The sequence below is a fragment of the Euprymna scolopes genome, chromosome 12, assembly GCF_053919585.1.
Source record: "Euprymna scolopes isolate OS-2025 chromosome 12, ASM5391958v1, whole genome shotgun sequence".
Lineage (NCBI taxonomy): Eukaryota > Metazoa > Mollusca > Cephalopoda > Sepiida > Sepiolidae > Euprymna > Euprymna scolopes.
Genome location: NC_136493.1, coordinates 92,432,906 through 92,454,512, shown reverse-complemented (window position 1 = coordinate 92,454,512; position 21,607 = coordinate 92,432,906). Strand labels below are relative to the sequence as shown.

The following is a 21,607-nucleotide window of genomic DNA, read 5'->3' as shown; positions in this document are numbered from 1 at the left end:
GTTCGACAGAAACATTCTCGAGTTCGACAAGATACAAGTGAAAGAGGTTTTATCGACCGAAACGTTGTGAAAATGATATTAAAGATGAGAACAGTAGTACGAAGAATCCAAATAATACGAATAACCAGTCATCATCTAAAAAATTCAGAAACGTAATAAAATTTCTATCCATGAAATGACGAATATAAAAAGAAAACACTAGAATGTATTGAAAGATGCGCATTTGTTTTGATAGAGTAAATATTTTAAACACAGGAGGAAACGTGAGGGCGAAGAAAAAGTCTATATATAATGAGATATGTACACGACAGAACAGAAGCAAATTTGTAGCATTTATGCAGATGAGCCTATCATCTTTGGCAACACTTCAAAGGCCGGCAATTCCAAAGATCCCTCTGATCCCCACTCTTCTAATCTTGAGCACGTGGTGCGATGGGGGGGGGGAAATGGGTGGCTGTTTAACTTTAATGCATCTAAAACCAAGCTTCCATCTTTTCACCACTAACGCTCTTATCACCACCTGGCCCCAATTGAAATAAAAGGCCCTCGTCTATAAGAAGATAATTCCCAGAAGCTTTGACAAGTTGCTCCATCGTTATTTGCATGGCAAGTACCAGACCCCACAATTTTATTATACCATCCCTATTTAAGTTCAAACATACTTATCAAAGTATTCTTGTGTACATCTATATAAAAAACACTTGTAAACGTTTTTTTTTTTAATTTTTTAATTTTTTATTTCCATACTTTGTGGACCAAGCGCGAACGCAGACCACACAATTTTTATGAACCACCGTTCTGCCGGATCAAACATACCCATTCCTGTGTCTCGATACATCTTCTATCATTATATGTAATCAGTTTTCTATAATAGTCAACCATATAGGAGGCTATTCGTGACCAAACACACACACACACACACATACACACACAGACATTCAGCTTTATATTATAATATATATATATATATATATATATATATATACATATTAGCTGGAGGCTCGACGTTGTTGCCCGGTCGTAAAATACGCTTAACGCTTAAACATGATATTTTAATTCATGCAGATTACGTATTACGTATGTATTATTATAGAATTAATCCTCTATTGAAATTATATATTACAAAAAATAATTTACTCAGTGGTCTAGTTCACAAAAAAAAAATGGTTTTGTCGTTCATCAAATTCCGTCTGCGTTTGTTAAACATATCACGTCAGCTGATATTTTGGCTTGACAATGAATGCCCTGGAAATGTCACTTCTTATTATTGTTTAGTTTTAAAATATGTGCACGAAGAAATAATTTGCGGCGATTTTAAAAGGTGCCTCTTCTTTTATCGTAAATTAAACTCATTAATAAGAAAAAATCAAAATAAAATAGCGAGGTACACCTGGGCTTAAACAGCAGGACCATTCGATCTATATTCGAACACTCTACCTCTGATCTATATCTACAGATGATAATAGTACTGTTATTTAAAAAGAAAATGATTTCTGAGAATGTAATCCCCTTGATTTGCTGAGATTTATCTACCTTGGCCGGTGTAACGTAAAATATTACCCTGTAAGTATTTTAATTTTATTTATATAAAAAATACTATTTTTAGGATCGAGTTTTTTCGATTTTTGATATTTATCGGGGGAATCTCTGTACAAAACATATGTTAGAACACTGCCAAACATACGAATTAGCTTTGTGTGAAATTTGCAAGATATGCTCAGTCGTTTAGGAACCTATGAGGAAGGAATTCACACACACACATATATAATTTTATGATGATATGTGTGTGTGTATGTATATATATATATATATATGTGTGTGTGTGTGTGTGTGGCTGTGTGGCTGTGTGTGTATATATGTGCATGTCGAATATGTATATACTAGCAAAGATCCCGCGATTCGCTTCACGAGCACCCTTGCAATAAGTGGATGCTGTAAACAGAACTATTTCTTAAGGTGTTTAAAGTTTGTTTAATTACCTCCTGAAGTGACTGAAATCCAACTATGAACTTTAAAGCAAATGGATTATATCAAAATTGACACACATAGAAATTGAAACAATTGCAAAGAATCACAATTGTTAACATTTGTTTAATTGGTTGAGAGAATGGGGGTAGAAGAAGATAATCTTATTCAAATTCTAAATTGCTGGCCGGCGCTATGGTGGCGGCCCCCAAGATGATGACAAACCCCAACTTAGTGTGCACCATCCTTAAGTGGGGGAGGTTAGGAAGAGCCGCACTAAATATTACCTGAAACTTTGACCTTGCCATTGAAAAATTGTGTGTACTATCCCTAGGCCAGAGACCATCATCATGTTAGATTTTGTCATGATCGGTCCAGTGGTGTAGACTGTAGGAGAGTATATATACATAGGATATGACCTTTGACCTTTGACCTTTACGTTGAAAAATGGTGTGTACCATCTCTAGGTGGGGGACCGTCATCATTCCAGGTTTAGTCATGATCGTTCAAGTGGTGTAGGCTGTAGGAGAGCTGTACACACAGACACACACAGCGTTACCACTCACTCTCTCTCCCCCTCCCCCCATCTCTCTATCTCTCTCTCTCTCTATATATATATATATATATATTTAGGGGATTAGAACAAGAGTCTAAAGAGCAGTATATTTTAGTGTATTAGAAAATTCATTAATACAATTAAAATAAAAGAAAACAGTGCTCGTTGTAATCTAGATATATAATAAGCTCGATAGGTATATGTGTCCTAGAGCTATTTTAATAGTGCGTAAGATGACTGATAATTTATAATTAAAATTAATAATTCAAAATACTTGTTTTTCCTTATGAAAAAGATTTTTAATTTTTAATTTTAATTATAAATTATCAATCATCTTACTCAATATATATATATATATATATATATATATATATATATATATATATATATATATATATATATATATATATAAATCTGAGTTATCCTGAACACGACAGAAGAGAAGCAAAAATTACTTGAGTTGTTAGACATTTTCATGAATATATTCTTTGGGTAACACTTTTTAAAAATAATTGGCCATGTTCTATCGATTACATATCAATTGTCTGCTTCATTGTTTTGTAGACATTGTACATCAGGAGAACACAGACGCACCGGATATTTCTTTCTTTCTAGTAACGGGAAAAAACAAAATCTATAACAAAACACAGTGTTAGAACGGTCTTATGCCAGACAAATATACAGATAACCCTTAGCAGTTAAGTCAGAATACAAAAGGTAGAGAACGAATCCAGTCAACATTAAATTGAAAATCTTTGGTCACGAAATAGTGGTTAAAATAATCAAGGAGTTGAATTCGATAAACTGCTGTTAAAATTCACTACTCAAAATTTGCCACTGCTGCCCAAAAAACTCGTTATCCCCAAACTCGACGCTCTTCTGTCCAAACTCGCCACCCCAACACTCGACACTCTACTGTAAAAAACTCTTAGCTCCAAAACACGACACATTGCTGAAAAGACATACTACTCCAACGTCCAAATTAAAAAAAAACCCAACGCAGTCTCTGAAAAATCAGGGTTTTTATTTCGGAAGCATCTCATTTGCATATTAGGTGACAATATCGCAAACATACAAATATTTTTCTTCATTCTTTTTGACTACACGGAACTCTACAGTCTGCAAAAAACAGGTTTGTACCAACCTTTAAGGCGATTAATCACATAATGATAACATCTTTTGTATTTAGTAGCATTTCATACCACAGAAATCATTAAAGATATACAAAACAATTTTCAGCCAACAACGAGCAGAAGCAGCTAAAAAAGAAATATTTACTTTCATCATTCCTCTGCATTGTTTATTATGTTGTTGAAAATATACCTCTGTCCATATCAAAACTGGAACAGAAAGACATATATGCAAGCAAATAATATTATATACAAAACATGCAGCATAATAAATATAATTCAAACAAAAATAAAGCTGATTAAAAAAAGGTCACCAGAATTCCAGCTAAGATTCTATTTAAAAAAAAAACGGGCATTCCAAATACCTCCCCTTCCATATTTGTTTTACTTAGAAGGTCAACACTTATCAAGGCCCGGAGGTGACTCTAGGATAATGGTTAACTGTTAGGTAGATGGTGAGACATGATCAGTTATGGTGGAACTTGTGGAGGGCTAGATTACTATGTAAGAGGGATTTTTTCACGTTAGATTTGAAGACGACTGTTTTACTGGGAAGCAGACACACTGTATTGTGTTCCACAGACAGACATTTATATTGGAAACAAATCTAGGATCTCTTGCAGTATAATCCTGCAACTAACGTAAAAATACTTTAAAAAATACAAAAATATCACACACGCGCAGTGTACGCACACGCCGTCGACTTACTTTGTGAGCTGTTTTGACATACGTCGAGTTACGGTCCAGTACTTAACGTTCAGATCGATGAAATTTATTCCGATCGTACAGGATGCAGAATAAACCCCACTATGGAATGTATCGCAGAATGATGGACACGGATCTGTGAAATGTGGAGGCCGAATTATAAAGCAAAGTATATTTTTATGCGTCGAACTATGATTAGTGTTAAGATGTAAAAATATAGGATAAACACGACTGTGGAGCGCATTGTGGAATGGTGGACAGCTGTATGCGTTTATGTTGAGGCAGAAATCTAAGCGAAATGATTTTTAGAGGCAAATACTTAATAGCATAAATAGATTTTATTCTCTTGGGTAAGAAATAAAATGCCTTTTTATTAGAAGCCATATTTTGTCTGGTTTTCTTTTAATTCGTCGGATACAGCTGGACTATTCTATAAATGACATATAAGTTATATTCTATGTCTATTCTATTAGCGGAGAGGGGTGTCCGTAAAATACGCTTAAATACGATATTTTAATTCGCCCAGATTTCCTATATATTATTATAGAGTCGTGATTTCAAAAGTAAAAAAAAAGTATTTGAGTGCCATCAGCTAGAAGCGAAACCGAAAGCAAAACTAGCATTCAAAGCTGGTGACGTTACAACTGAACCAACGAATCACGCATATAAACTGATTAAAAATTAAAAATAAACTAAGATAAATGTACAATATGTATAATAATTTTTTTCAATTTTGATCCATTTCTGATCACTTAAAAATTTTGTTAACCGACTAAACATCCATAAAAGAACGATCCACAAAAAATCCAATCATTTGAGGCCTCTAGCGCTGCCCTGCGGCTTTTAGTTTCGGAAGAGATAGAGATCTAAAATATGGAGACAGATAGACAGACAAACAGACAGACATATAGCCTTTTATATATTAGATAATGTTTCAAAACATCAATCAAGATGACGACGATCTACTAACGACGAAGAAGTATACGGTATAATCACGTTGACACATCGATTCTTGTGAGATAACAGAAGTTAAGCAAAATTGAGTCTTGTCAGTATCAGATGGGAGACTATTTGAGAATACTAAGCGGTGTGTGTGGGAGCACGTTGACATTTCCCTGTTAGAACGGCAAAAACCTAACGTCATCATTTCTCCTTATGGGGATATACAAGCAACTAAGGACCGCTCGCGAATTTAATATTTCCGCAAAACTTCCCCTGAAACCGGTTCAACCTGCCTATGATGAGTACCGCTTCGGTTAGATTCGGGTAGAGTACCAACGAAACATAAGAAGAATTGTGAATACAATACAAGATAGATGTCTCTTTTGGACACAGTATACAATAGCTAATTAGAAAAGATGCACAAAATAACTTTATCTTCGTAAATGTGAAAGACCGGTTACATATTGTTTTATAAAGTTGTATTGGATTTAACGTCACAACAATCAGAATATATGATGGCCGTCTTAATATCAAGGAATATAAAATTCGAACACGAAGGAAAACATTTGAACCGAAACACTTAAGTAGAAAACAAAAAAGAAACAAATCCTTCTAAGCCTTCTTCATCGTATTATGAGTTTGAACACGAAGGCAAACATTTGAACCGAAACACTTACGTAGAAACCAAAAAGAAAGAGATACTTCCTAAGCCTTCTTCATCGTACCATGGAAGGTGGCAACATGGTAGTGTCAGATCCATGCCGTCTGGAGCTCCTGTTTATGGCCAGGTCACTCGTGGTGGAAAGGTCTGTCAACTAACGGTATTAGGGTCGCAACCCGGTTAGTAATTCTCTAGTGAAAATCCAGGAGAATAAAAAGTCAGACACTGTCGCTCGCTGGTCGTCTTTATCCCTGCGTTTCTAGCAAGTAAGAACATTTTAGGTTCGAAACTGTAAGTGGCTTCATGCCCTGTCTGGAGAGATTTTCATAAAATACATGGAGTGAATGAAGAAAAAGAACAGTGATTCAATGCATATGAACATGCACTTTAGATGTACTTAATGACAGGGTTTTCTGGTTCTCGATGTTAGGGTAAGCGTGCAGACTTGCAGATTAAACAACTAGCTACCATTAACTGTTGGATAATGGAGGTCAGGGCACCCAAAACAAAGGAATCTGGGTTAGATTCTGACGCAAAGGCTGTCCTGGACTTTGACCTCTGACGCAAGGATCGAATGTCACCAGTAAACAGGCAAACGGCCATTCTGGTCTTTGACCTCTGACGCAGGAATCGAACATTAACAGTCAACAGACAAACGGCCATCCTAGAGTTTAACCTCTGAAGTAAGAATCAAATGTCAAACGAACAATAACATAATTTATGAAGCGGGAATCACGATACGGAAAAGGAAGGCGAACTTTAATAAAACAAATGAGTTTGAACGAAAGTGACAATCACTGCATTTAGAAAGACAGGTGTTGACCCACTTTTCTCTATCATCGACAAATCTCCCCTTTATACTCTCTCCCTCTCTCTATCTCTCTCTCTCTTTTCCATCTGTCAAATAAAGCGGCTGCTTTTACAAAGAAGTTGTTATTTTATTTTTTAAACTAAGTACATAACATACGCGATTTAGTGCCGTCAAGTATGCATTAAAAAAAAACAAAAACAAAACCCGGAGGTGTATCGAATAAAAATACAGCGAAGAAGCTTTCATGCAGACCAGACAATTTTATGGAACGATCTTTGTGGTGTGAACGACAATGACAATAACAACACTGACGACAACAATAATAAAATAACAATAAATCCGCGGTAAAAAATAGAGCACGGAGCAACATACCTAAAGTAGATCATTACTGTAACTGCACTGATCAGCGAGATTAACGATATCCCATATCCAATGCTGTAGATAATCCGAATGTTCGACATGTGGTCCTGCAACATACGAACGTAGCGAATCTGTTGTGAAGTAGAAAGAATTGTAGCGTCAGTGTTTAATACCGCGTCTCATACACAATACCAGTTAATCATTTTTAATGTTTAAACGGACGCTAGTGTAAATTAAGTAAATTAACTTCCAGTTTCTCTTTTCAAAATAGGACTCTCTATTATCCAAATGTTTGGCACTTTTTACTGCAAAACATTCTGAGACCAAATAACAACATAAAAATGTCTAAACAAGTGAAATTTGTCATTGATCGATTTGAATTTTTTTCAGATTTAAACCTTAGTGTTTTTTTTGCACATTTGATTAGAACATTTTAGCAATAGAGCGGCATAGTTCGAAAAGATAAGTCGGAGTTAATTTACTTTCAATTAGTTTAAATAATTTTAGGACGCTATAGACCACATTTTCTAAATGATCTATGATGCTCAGCATTATTACCTTTAGGGTTACTTTCAGTTTTGGCCCGATTGAGGAGAATGTGGATACGAGAATTGAACATTGTCCATGTTAATAGATTCATGCATGAAACACAACTAATTGGACGTAGTCAAATTTAAGGTTTCCAAACTTTATTCTGGCCGTGGCATTCTCTAATCCAATGGTATTTCGTTACGTCCACCTTCCATGCCAGTCTGTTCTTATCTTCAATATTAAACCAAGTCTTCAAAGTTTATTCAGCATCGCCATCGTGATTTACTGAATTGAAGATTTTTGTGTTGTTTATTCATCATCTTATCGTATTAATCCAAAGATTCTTTTGTTGGCATCGGTTTCCCCGATATTTTTCTAGTAAGAATTATTTCTAGCAAGATAGCGAAGATTATGGTAGGGATCACACGAGGTCGCTAACATTTTAACTGAAAGTGATTTTTGTGGAACGAATTGGATTACGACTAATCAGTCCGTGTTGTTAACCACAAAACCAATGTCATATCTCCAGCGTTATTTTGTAAAATAGTTAGAGAAAATTTCTGTTGTAAAAAGTAAAGAAGAAAAAAAAAAGATTCTGTTTTAAAAAATAAAAAAAATGCGGTTTTACTAAACTCTATGTGTCGCTTTATTGCAGGTCAATATTTTATTTAATTTTGAACTTTCTATGAAACGCAGAGAAGTAGAAATTTAGTACACTGGACGAGCATAACTAGGTGCCTTATTTCCCTGTCTTTTGTGGAATTTGAATAAATATTTTGAAAATTATGCTAATTTTTCTATTTTCTAGTAATTTTGTGTGTACACTTTATTGCACGTCTCCTAAATCGCCTAGAAAGGGTCGACTGACAGCTAGTGAAAAGGAACATATTTTTGCAGACATCACGGAAGGTTTATCTCGCGTTTTCTAGCCAAAGAACTTGGAAGAGATCGAAGAATATTGTCTTCATTTGTTGAAAATCCAAGCATCAAACCAAGGAAGAACAAAAAGACAAGAATAGACGTGATGTTAGAAAAAATCGGCCTCAACTTATCCAGCAGCCGGGCAGCAACAGTACTGCTATATTTAACAAGGCTGGAACACCTTTGTCCAGAAAGACACACTGAAATGTCTTAAACGGAATTGCAAGAAGCGTTAAGCCCATAACAAGACCTGTTTTAAACCAAACTCACAAGGAAAAAAGTTTGACTTGGGCCCAGAAATACATGAAATCCAGCTTCGAAAATGTTCTTTTCACCAATGAGGTCAGAGCAACCCTTGATGGACTAAATGGGTGGGCCAAAGTTTGGAGTCCTTTTGGATTCCCTACCCCTCATCGAGTCCGTCGTCAATATGGCGGTGGAGATATCATGTTTTGGCTGGAATAATCTGCGATCAACTAATTGAACCATTTCCTGTGCCAGAAGGTGTCAAACTTACAAGCCAGTATTATATTTTATTTTTAAATGAGCATTTGTCACCAGGGCTTGATGAGCTTCCATTACTGCGTCACCTCAAATTGATTTTTATGCACGGCAATGTGCTATCCCACTCAATCGAGGTGACGACATCCTACCTTAAGTCATTAAGCGTTAATGAAGAAAATTTGATGACATGGCCACCTTGTTCTCCAGATATAAACCCAATTGAGAAGCTCTGGTCAATAATAAAGATGAACATTTATGAAAGAGGTGTTCAATTTTCGTTGAAGGATGAACTTTGGAGGAAGATCTTGGAAGTTTCCTATCACATTATCTCAAATCCACCAATTGACATCATCAGTTTACAAGACGCTATTCAAAGTGATTTTGAAGCATAGGAGTTATGTTAATAAATGAATATTTCCTTAAAATAATGTGAAATTCGTTCTTGTTTTTGATTGATATTGTTTCTGGATATGTTCTTTATTTCATATAAATAGAACTATGAAGTTATAATATTTTGTTTTATTACCAAAAATATACATTTCAGACACTTGCAATAAAGTGATACACACTTTAAATTACCAGAAAATAGAAAAATTAGCATAATTTTCAAAAATATTTGTTCAAATTTCACAAAAATCAATGAAATAAGGCACCTTGTTATGCTCTTCCAGTGTAGCAAATTTCACTTCTCTGCGTTTCATAGCAATTTAAAAATTAAAAGTTATTGATCTGCAATAAAACGATACACAAGTTTTATTACTGTACGACAAATCAAGGCCTGGCAAATATACAGCCAAGCACGACAACCGCTTCTGTGGATTCTATATTAATGTGAGATTTAGGCACTTCTGCCATTTCGTTTTTCGTTGAAAATCTTTGTAAAAGTAAACAGGATTTTCTTGTCAAATTTAGAGAAAATATTGAATACAAATACAAGTCAAACATAGAAATAAAAAAAGATTCTCTTAAATTAACAGAAAGAAACAATTGCTTACTTTTTTTAAATTGTTAATGTTTTTTTTTATAGTAAATGTTTTTTAAGAGTAAATGTTTTAAGAATAAATGTTTTTAATAGTAAATGTTTCCCAAAAATAACAATAAAACATAAATATATCAACAGATTATTTAATTCTATTCTCTATCTATATAAGAGCCAGGTACGTCCAAGGATGGAATACTGTTGCCACATCTGGGCAGGAGCTGCTAGAAAGGACTTGTCCTGCCTTGATAGAGTTCAAAATAGACTTCGTAGCCGCGTAGGAGATGTCCTTTTCTCCTCCTTGCAATCTCTATCTCACAGAAGAGATGTTGCGAGTTTGTCTCTGATGTATCGTTATTTTCATGGAAAGTGTTCGACTGAGCTTCAGTCTATGGTCCCCCCTCGCCAAACTTTTACAAGAAACACTCGTCTAGCTGTAAACACTATCAGTAATCCCCCCCCACTCTTTATCTGTGCCTAAACCTAAACGTAGATTCCATGAACAGAGCTTCTTTCTTAGAACTGCACGCCTGTGGAATTGTCTTCCGTTTTCCTGCTTTCCGGCTGACTACAATATGGTTGTGTTCAAGTCTAACGTAAATAAGTTCTTGATGAGCCGTTCCATATAAGTTATCAAATTTACCAAATTTTCATTACTAATGATTACTATATTGTCCAATTTCTACTGTACACTCTTTAACCCTTATCCTTGAGTGGCCTCTTGGACTTGATAATGTGGTGATGCCTATGAAAAAAAAAAAATTCACGCAAATATCGACCTGTCAGTCTGAAAAGTCTTGGTTATTTTTTATAAAGATTTTTAACGGAAAAAATAGCATGTCGGTCGGTTTAAATTAAAATTGGTTACTTTTTGTTGTTTTTTTTTTTTTGCAAAATAATCCCAGGTTGCTCGAATGGCGTTCCTTAATACCACACGAATAAAGAATCAGAATTGCCGTATCTTAATATGTTGCCCACAATTAGTAAAACCCAACAAAAAAATACATCAATGCTTTTTTTGATTGCCGATTTTGCAAGAAAATCTGATGTGATTATATTACAAGATATCACTTTACTAAAAATAGTTAAAAAGTTTGACAAGGAAAGTTATTTCCCTTCCTTAATAATTGAATTAACTTATCAACATCAAGACATCATCGAATTTAATTTATACGTTAAAGTAATTTTATATTTTTTTTATCAAAAGATGGGGTCACGCGATCACCGAAGATCGAATGGGATAAATATTTAGTCGCTGTTCTATCAAAGTAAAATACTTTCTTGTTTTTCAGTCAAGGTGTAGTATCTGTTTTGTAAAAGGATGGCACGCTCATTTCGTACACACTAAACATTCATAAAATGGAAATATTTTAAAGCATGACATCAATGTACAAATGATTAAGAATACAACTGTTGTATTCCAACGAGTTTCGCTAAATTTTAAAATAACAAAAAGCCTACCATTATTTTTCTACGTATTTTATCATCTTCTACCCATTTTAAAAATAAAAAAAAACCTCCAGTGCCAAATATTAAATAAATACAAAAGAAATCTTATTGCGTTTCTGGTGTCGCTAAATGCAAACAAAAAGCATAAATTTTACGAATTAATTGTTCTAAAATTGAATAAAATGTGATAAATAGAATTTATCGTCGTCTATTTAAAAATGACATTCGTTTTCGGAAATATTTATCTTACAATTATTTTTACGGTATGAAATAAAATTCTTAAAGATGTTCTTTGTTTCGGTAATATAAAAAAAAACAACTTTGAAACCTTTAACTTTTTTCCACATAATGTGGTGGTAAATTGTGCTTTGGGACGAATTTGAGTTGCGTGTTGGCTTTTACCAGGCGATGATCCATCCAATATTCAGCGCCTCTCATAGCTTGAACATGGTGCAGCTCTCGTAGATCGCGCCAGCCAACAATAGCATAACCTACTATCTGCCAATATCTAGAGGGTGAATGTTTCAATTAACCTTTTGTTTATTTTTTTTTGGCGAAACCATGTGTTTCCAATCAGAGATCATTATGAGATATATAAAAGCAAATGCTGAAAGCCATTACTGTTGGTATTTGCCAATTCATGCGAACTTAAACATTTCCAAGTTTGATAATCCCACCTTACTCGCGTATTCAAGTCGCAAAATAAAACGATCTTTTGATCTTCAGGGATATTGAGAAATAGTTGCCTACAAAGAGAGTATGATTGTTTTATAGGGAACTAGACCACCCGTGACCCGTTGGGTCAGTACGTTATATTAGCTATGGAATTCATGTATGAGCGTGACACTTGTGGCATAAAGAAAATAGTTTTTTTTTACATAACAGAAGCATTTCTATGAAAGTATATTAAAATGAAAAAAGAATATAGATAGATTTCTATGAGTCGTTCTGTTTATTATAATTGTTATTTTTTTTTAAATTACAGTTACTGAATTATAAGTGGTTGGTCATACTTATGCACTGAACAGGTATCATAATCCTTATTATAGTTAAATTCAAATTTTGATATATCATCTTTTAAATGAAATTGTTAGTTGAAAGTACAGAATAATAAAAAAAAAACACTCTCCACATGTTAATAATGGCTTTTTAAATAGAAAATGAAAATAAAATGTAACTTTTTTCATTTAATTTAAGCAAACATTCAGTACCCATTGTGTAAAGGAAAACACTATTTAATGTAATAGAAATGTGTGCATTTACCGATTCAGCTTTCCGTTTGGAAATGTAAGCAGACGACTTTAAAAAACATGGGAAGAAGAAAAAGAAATTTTTTTGTAATAACGCCCTCTAGTAAAAAGGTCTGCATTAGTTAAGGAGGATAACTCTACCCAGTTTTACATCGCTCCCTTTTTCTGTCTCTCACACATACACGTAACTATTTCTCGCGTACGTAACGAAAACAGAGGGAGTAGGAGTGTTGAAATCTATTAGAGGGAAAGTGAGAGGTGTTTTCTTTCCATAAATTGTATAGGGTAATATTTCATATTATTAATAGATTCATAGATAAATAGATTTTATAATATATATTATAATTATCTATGAATCTATGTATTATTTGTATATATAAATAACTATTTGATCAAATTAAATGAAATTGTTTGTATTAAAAGCGATATAAAAATTCCGGAATTGGAATAACGGATTGAAGACGTTGCTATTTACGCATGCGCAACCGGATGTTGAAAACCGGAAATCTGATTGCAAACATACAAGATCCATAGACTTTTAGTATTATATAGATTCATGGTTACGGCATAAACCGACACGATTGTGACAAAACATTTTTGTTTCAGAAGGAGACGTAAAAAATATATATGTATATATATATATTACAAATTATAAGAGAAAGAAAATTAAAACTATAAATTGAAATTTACAATAAAAATTTATTGTTCGACTGAATATTCAAAAAAACAATTTAAAATTTGTAAATTGCTTTTTGGAGTATTCAGTTGAACAAAAAACTTTTGATTGTAAATTTCAACTTACAGTTTTAGTTTTCTTTCTTTTATAATAAGCGCTACTCTCTATTGTGTATTGAGCTTTTTATTCGGTTGGGATTAAATTATCTATATATAAATACTATTATTTATATTAGATTGAAGTTTACCATGGCTTATATCAGGTAAACACTACATCTTTTTTGATTTTATTATTTTTATATTATAAATTCTATATATAATTATAAATATATTATAAATTATATATATAATTTTATGCATATATATATTATAAATTATATATATAATTATATATATATTATAAATTATAAATATAATTATATGTATATATTATAAATTCTATATATAATTATAGATATATATGTTTATATTATGCATAATGTATATATGTAAGGTTCTGCAATAGCAAAGTTAAAATGTTCGTTTTATTTTTATATTATCTGATTTTTTTATATTATCTGGTAAGTAACTGTAGAATTTCCGTGAATTTCTGATGATGACGACGACGACGACGACAACAACAACAACAACAACAAGAAGTGAAGCATGCATGATCCCCCGTGAAAATTCGTTCTGTTACATTTTTACTCATATCATGTTTAATGTTTGTGCAAATTTCAAAAGAATTCCAAGGCGTAGTTATTGAGAAAAGTGTGGGCGGATGAACCGACAAGGGTGAATTTACAGGTTCGCTTCTTTTTGTCGGGAGACCAATAATAATAATAATAATAATAATAATAATAATAATAATAATAATAATAATAATAATAATATGAAAATAAAAATACATATCGAAATAGTACAAATAAAACAAAAATTTACGAGCAATGAAAATTAATTTTTTTAACAAATCAACGGAAAGTGCAAAAAGGTATGAAATAACCGGAACCAGCAAACAAGACATTTCTTGAGAAATGTATGAAAAGAAAGCAGCAACAACGCAAAAACAAAAGCAAGAAGAAAAAGAAGAAGAAGAAGAAGAAGACTACAACATAAATTCCTATTAGTAACAGACTAATTACAATAGAAATACTTATTGCCTGCAGAAAATTGAAGAAGGAACGGAAATAAAAGTCAAACCCCAAAATGACCTAAAAAAGATTCAATATTCTGCACGAAAGACTAGTAGAAACTCAAGAGAAATGTATATGTAGAACCGGATTAGATAACTAAAAGGATCGACACATGTATTCAAAAACACACCAAGAATAAAAATGCCTTGATTAACTTCAGGGATCATTTAAAAAATATTAACGACACACTCAAGCGAAAAGATCCACCACCCGCCTAATAGTTATGAATTACTCTCTAAGCAGCATAAAGAAAAGTGATTATAAAGAAAATAAATACAGTTAGAATCTTTAATCACGATATGAGAGGAATTCGGTTTAGAAAAAATGTACATTGCTTAAAATGAAGAAAGAAAAAAAAATCGAAACAATGTAGAAATGTAGAGAACGTCCTAATTAAAAGGTGGTGAACGCGTCAATAATAAATACCTGGACATTTTTGAAGATGACATTATAAAAATCAACAGAGATGAAAAAATGATGTATAAAAATACTTTTAAAAAATCTCTTCTTATAGTGATTGTGGACTATTTATGGACAGGATATAAGAAGAACTCATGTACCTAGATCCAAGGACAAGTGAAATGAACATGGAAAACGTATTTCACCTGAAGGTTTTATGTTGTGTAAAAAAGAACATTGACAAGACTTGGAAGTATTGCAGACTGCTTGAGCGCTTCTATAAAAGGACTAGAAAAATAATTGATATATAATACAGAGAGGCTGATATCCGTGAATAATAAACGACAAAGAAATCAAAATGAAGTGGGGGGAGCATCAACATGGATGATTTATTTCAATCAAAGTTCACAGAAATGAAAGGGTCCCTTCCTGGGTCTAACATTTGATCTCTATATGATAAATAGTTTTCAGTTGTAAGCTATTTTAGTTTCAGAAGAGAAATGTTCCAAAGTAAATTGCAGTACTAATACAGAGAGGAGATTTTAAGTATAAAAACTTGCAGACATAAACGAGGAGTAAGGTTTCCAGTAGGTAGCTAATCCGAATAAGTCTTGAAATTAATAGAGTTCCTTCTCGTGTGAAGACAAAAAGCTATGTGTAGCAAGTGATTAAGTATATTTTATGCTGTGATTCTGGTTTCTGGTTGGTAGCAGAGCGTGGTTCCATTCGATTGGTCAGTTCTAATTACCCCTGTTTATAAATAAAACATTCTATGTTTTGTAGCCATAGCATTAGCAAAAACATCATAGTTATTCAAATATTCCTTTGAAGTTCTCCTTTACCTCTCAAATACGGAATTAGTAAAGAAGTTGGGACTAAATTTTTCTTCTCCCCACTTAATAATTTAAATATGTTATATTATATATTTCTTGTGGTCTTTTGGTCTTAGTGAATTCCAAGACAAGAAGTGATCTAGTCTGGTTGAGTATCCAGCTTCATGCTGTTACTGGAGGTAACATCACTTGGAGACGATGTACCATTCCTCGTAAAAACCAGTGTTGGATAGCCGTACCGAGAAAATCTTATTTGGCCGCAAGTATGTGATTTGGAATATTTAATCGGGGTTTATTTGCAAGGAAACGTGTTCTATTTATAAGACTGACTAAAGAAATACTACACAAAATCAAATGTACACGGCTAAGAAAAGAAGACTTGAACAGAAAAACAGAGTCGCTATTATGCCGCACAAATCAAACCAATAAAACGAATTATATGCAAGTAAAAAATAGAAAAGATCTAGTAAAACAGTAAATGTTTAATTTGTGAGAAAAAAAAAACAACAACAAAAAAAACAAAAAAAAAACAAAACAAAAAAAAAGCAAAACACAAAACAAAACGAAACGGTAAACTACATAAAAAGTGAATGCACCAAACAAGGACAAAAGTAATACAGAAGTAGACATGACTGGGTCGGAAAAGCAATCCACTTGAAACTGTGCAAACTGGGCATGATAATATTTAACAATGAAGGAATAATTGAACACGAAGAAAAATTTTTTAAGACCAATAATTAAAGAAGCGCGGGGAATATATTTAAAGACATTGAAACAAACTAATAAAACTTGAATTTAAAGGGAGGATTGGCACAATACATACACAGCATGCCATTAAATAGTAAGAAAAACCCTGCTGTGCGAAAACCAATTTGTATAGTTATGTGACGCAGTGCTACTTCAACTCATCTGTGTCTGTTTCAGGTGAATTGAAATGGGATGGCACTGCGTAACTGTAGCTCAAACTATAGAGGAAACATGATGGGACGGAGCCAAGCGAGTTAAAATCTAATAAAATATCACAATCTGTCACCCATTCACACTCACACAGAACACGTAGTACCACAAACATCGACTTGTACCATAACACTGACTGTATAGAAACTGTGAGGATGAGAAAGCAAGGCGAGAGAGGGCCATTCATACCTCCACTTGAACTGTAAAGGGAAGGAAAGAGAGCGAGAGTACTGAAATCCTGAGTGGGCGTATTACTACTCAAATATCAGAGCAAGACAACGACTGTTGCAAAAACGGAAACGGATTTACACATAACTCCCATAAATCTGGAATTATTTCCACTGAAACTCCCAGAACATCACCTGCTTTTGTTTTTGTCAGTAAAAGTGTAACAGAGCGCATAGGAGCGCGTATTAAAATATCAGTAGCAGCTGTAGCCGATAAGGGAGCATATGCAAACTGGCAAGTTTGCCCAGGCTTGCATGTGAATAAAAAGAAAAAAAAGGACACCATGTAGTCAAAGAGGAAAAGGTCGAGGCTGAAGGAGACGGTCGTGTAAAGTGAAGGTAAGAATGGGCCGGCTGTGGCCAACATACGGTCGGAGGAAAGAGAAACTCAGCCTGGTTAGATGGACGAACCAGTGAGAGAATTTTAAGTAATGTCGAGACAGAAGAATAACTATAATAAATGATTCTGTTCAAAAAGAAAAAAAAAAATTCTGCCCCGGATTTATATTTATTTATTTTGTTTGTTATTCATTTGGTTTGTTTGTAACGTTACAAAAGATAATCATTATTAATGTAATAATGCGAAAACACCTAACAATGTAAATAATAATAGTAATGCCGTCTAGCTACAAACAAACGCAGTGTAGCAAACATCTATCTGTCCACGGAATGAGATGAGACGAACAGTTGAATCGACCAAAAGGATATCGTGTCAGGCCTGTGGTTCAGCATTCCTCATAACAAAAACCAAATGTTGGTGTTTCAATGGATCGACGCGTATAACAGATGAACGAAGAGTAATACTTGTGCTAATACTATACTCCAGTTAAAAAGAAATCCTTTAAGACTAAGGCAATTTTTATTTTCATCCTATTAAACTTCGTGTCTCATTTTAAGAAGCTGGATTATTCCCGCCTTTAAGACTGATCTTGTGTCTAATCCTGCTCCTGTGGAGAAGTGGAGCCAAATAAATAGTAAAAGAAATAAACACAAGTTTATCTTTTTATACTCATCACTATGTTCTCCGACCAATCAGGTCTCAGCAAATGTTGCCATCATCATCAAGGATAAGAAGGTGGCTCAGTGGTTAAGTTATATGAACTGACAACCTGTATGAGTCAAGTTCGAATCCAGTTCGTTCTACAGAAAACCTTCATGTGGTCTCCATGCTTTTCTGAGATGATATGAAAACGAACACGAATAATGATTATCTGATTCACTCAGAATGAGAAAATGAATGAACGGATGAATGAATGAACGAATGAAGGAATAAACGAATGACTAAACGAATGACTAAACAAATGAAAAATTAAACGAATTAACAAATGAAAGAATGAATGAATGCACGAAAGAAACAAATGGATGAACTAAGAAACGAATTAACGAATGGGAGAATGAAGGAATAAACGAATGAACGAATAAATAAATGAATGACAGAACGAATGAATGAATAAACGAATAAACGAATGAAAAACGAACAGATGAACGAATAAATGCACGAATGAACGAACGAATGAATGAATAGAACAAATGAATGAATAATACTCAACAACAATGATTTGCATCAATTGACCTGGGAAAACATGTTTTTGGGCACTCAACAGCCACTTTGAAGTTCGTCACACAAGTACCATCAGAGCAGATAGCAATCCAACAGCAATGTCTACAAAGGCGTTACACTACGACGACGATAACAGCTTCGATATTTCCTTCGTCAAGCCATGTTAACAATGATAACGAAGATAGTGATGTTAGATAGATGATCTAGTGTCATTATTAAGACGCCAGAAATAAAAACAGAAGCCGTTTTTAATCTGCCTTCAGCAATCATCATCATCATCATCATCATCATCATCATCATCATCATCATCATCTACAGAATCTCTGACCATTTACTATATACCAAACAATCCAACGCGGATCATTGACATCATGCACTCTGATGTGTTGACTGTTGTCATACTTCTATCACAATCAGAGTCATTTATTTATTTCCTGCTGTCTACGACCAGCAGCAGCTTCTGATGCTGTTCAGCAACGCCATAACCATAATCAGAATCGTCATTATCTCTGTGTCTATGTACACCTAGCAACAGCGGCCCCGTACTCTATATGGTCCTGGACATGACCTTAAACTATATCCAGTGGTGTGGCCCCACCTTGCGGGCTTTGGGGAGTGTGGAGCCACCTTGTAATTGCCATTGCTCCCAGGTCCACACTGACCCTGAGTGGTAGTCTTTAGGGTCCCAACTATGGGTTAAATAGAAACCGACTTGAAAACAACAAATATATTCTATTAAAAAGTTCTTCAAAACATTTGGATTCGGCATTAAATAACCTGAAAAGGGTTGATATGCCGTAAAACAAAAACCAACCAACAAACCAAACTCGTCCTCTATAAATAGCAATAGTTACCGATGCCCCCCATCATCATCATCATCATCATCATCATCATCATCATCATCATCATCATCATCATCATCATCAACAACAACAACAACAACAACAACAACAACAACAACACTAGAAGTGATCTTGCCTTATATGACCAGCAGCAGTCTCCGATTCTCCCCACAGAAACACTTTAATCATATAAGAAGTAAAGAGTGGTTTGCTTTAATTTAATCGTCTGTTCTATCAGCTGTTTCCGAAGGACGTATTTTATTTCTCGGAAATAAAGATCCCCAATTCTGCTGTGTGCAACAGTTTTTCATATCACACGTCTTAGATTTTATTTATTTACTTGTCGAGAGAAATCGTGGATGGATACTAGACTACTGGACACCGCCACTGCCCACGCTACTTGGGATTGTAACGCGTAAATCTCGACTCGTGATTTTATAATACTGTATAAAAGAATAACTTGCTATTCAGATGTAAAATACATATTGAATATATATGAATTACTGCAATAGATGCATTTTCTTAGAAAAAAAAAATGACAAATATTATATAATAACTAGCACAACGTCCAGCGTTGCCAGGTCATAAAATATGCTAAAATATGATATTTAATTGATGCAGATTTCGTATTTATTATTATAGAGCCAGTTCTTTGCTGATTAGTGTATAGTACCTAATACATAGTAATGATTTCAAAAGTTTTAAAAATATATGACTTACGTGCGATCAGCTAGAATCGAAACCAAAACATATCTCCCCCAGCATTATTCATTACCATCTGAGCTAAGTTCACGTACATATGAAAACTTAAAAACAACGTTATTAAACGTATAAATGTACATTAGCGCATGCGTAGAGCTTACACATTACGAGAAAATAATTACAAATATTACATAATAAAATCTATATAGCGAGCATTCAAGGAGTATTTTTTTCATTAGATGACCTTGTCTGAGGCGTGTGAAGCACTGGACTGACCAAGTCCGCAATTGCGCTTTTATTGATAACGGTGGAAATATTATCAAAACATCGAACAATATGGAAAGAATTGTGCACCAGAAAAAGTGTGAGGATCACCAATCACGTGATAATTTTGACCAATAAGACAGACGGAGGCTGCATTTACAAATACGTTATGAAAGAGAGGCAAATAAATGCATAATATATTGTTAGAAAAAAAAAAAAAACTCTAGTGTTTTTTATATAACATTTCCACCGTGTTCACCCTTAGAAAAAGGCATTGAGTCTATTGTAGAATGGAGCCGTGAATGAATGGCAACATTTAATGCTACTAAGACTAAGCTTATTTCCCTAAAAACAACTACGCAAAAAGCTTTTGCTATGGATGAATGGCAAATATCACTCTATTTGAGAGCTCATTTTCCAAACTCCTCGACTTAACACTCACAGGCAATTTGAGATAGAACAAATACATTCAGAACGTCACCAAAGCAGCTGTAAAAAAAGGGGGACCCTCCCTATCATGCTAGAAAATTACTTACAACAGAGATTACTATATATTTTTACAAAACCACAATTCGCCCTCGCATGGAGTATTGTTGAAATATTCAGTATCTCACTCTAAGACAAGATCCAAAATAGGGCTTGAACTCTAAAAGGTCTCACATCATCAACCAAACTTCAACCTCCATTCCATAGATGCAATGTTGCATCCATGTTTTACAAGCACTTTAATCAGATGTGTTCCGATGAACTCATATCACTTGTGTCTTCTTCACGTACGTATTCTGACAGGAACCAAAATCCGACCCATCCACTGGTTAGGTTTCTAGTTGACGGAAAGTTTTCGACTCCTTGGACTGATAGACTTCGGAATTATCACTGTTCCTTGCTTCCCTGACTATACTAACCCGCTGACATTTAAATGTAATGTGAACAGACATCTCGTTAACAGACTCCCCACAGTCATCTGTTAGACACGATCCTAAATAGTAGCTCCTTACGGTCCAAGTGGCAACATGACTTATTTCATTTCTTCTTACCCGTTTTCACCATTTGAAAGTAGTTTCGTCTAGAACCTTAAAAACCGCGATTGAATTTTTTAAGATTTGATTAATTCAATTTTACTATTTAGTACTGTTCTTTTTTTTAGTTTGTCGATTTACGTTACTTATTTTTCTGACTTTAACTTTGTGGCGGACATACTAGGTTGAGAA

General features: G+C 34.0%; 1 protein-coding gene across 2 annotated transcripts in view; it reads right to left on the bottom strand.

The window, feature by feature from the left end:
• Positions 1-21,607, bottom strand: part of LOC145291420 (secretin receptor-like) — a 480,255-nt gene that overhangs the window by 72,268 nt on the left and 386,380 nt on the right. The window contains exon 5 of one of the 2 annotated variants that reach the window (XM_080137246.1): positions 7,143-7,261. In XM_080137246.1, coding sequence (XP_079993372.1) covers positions 7,143-7,261 — 119 coding nt within the window. The remainder of the gene's footprint in view (positions 1-7,142; positions 7,262-21,607) is intronic. The other variant, XM_080137247.1, reaches the window with a different exon arrangement.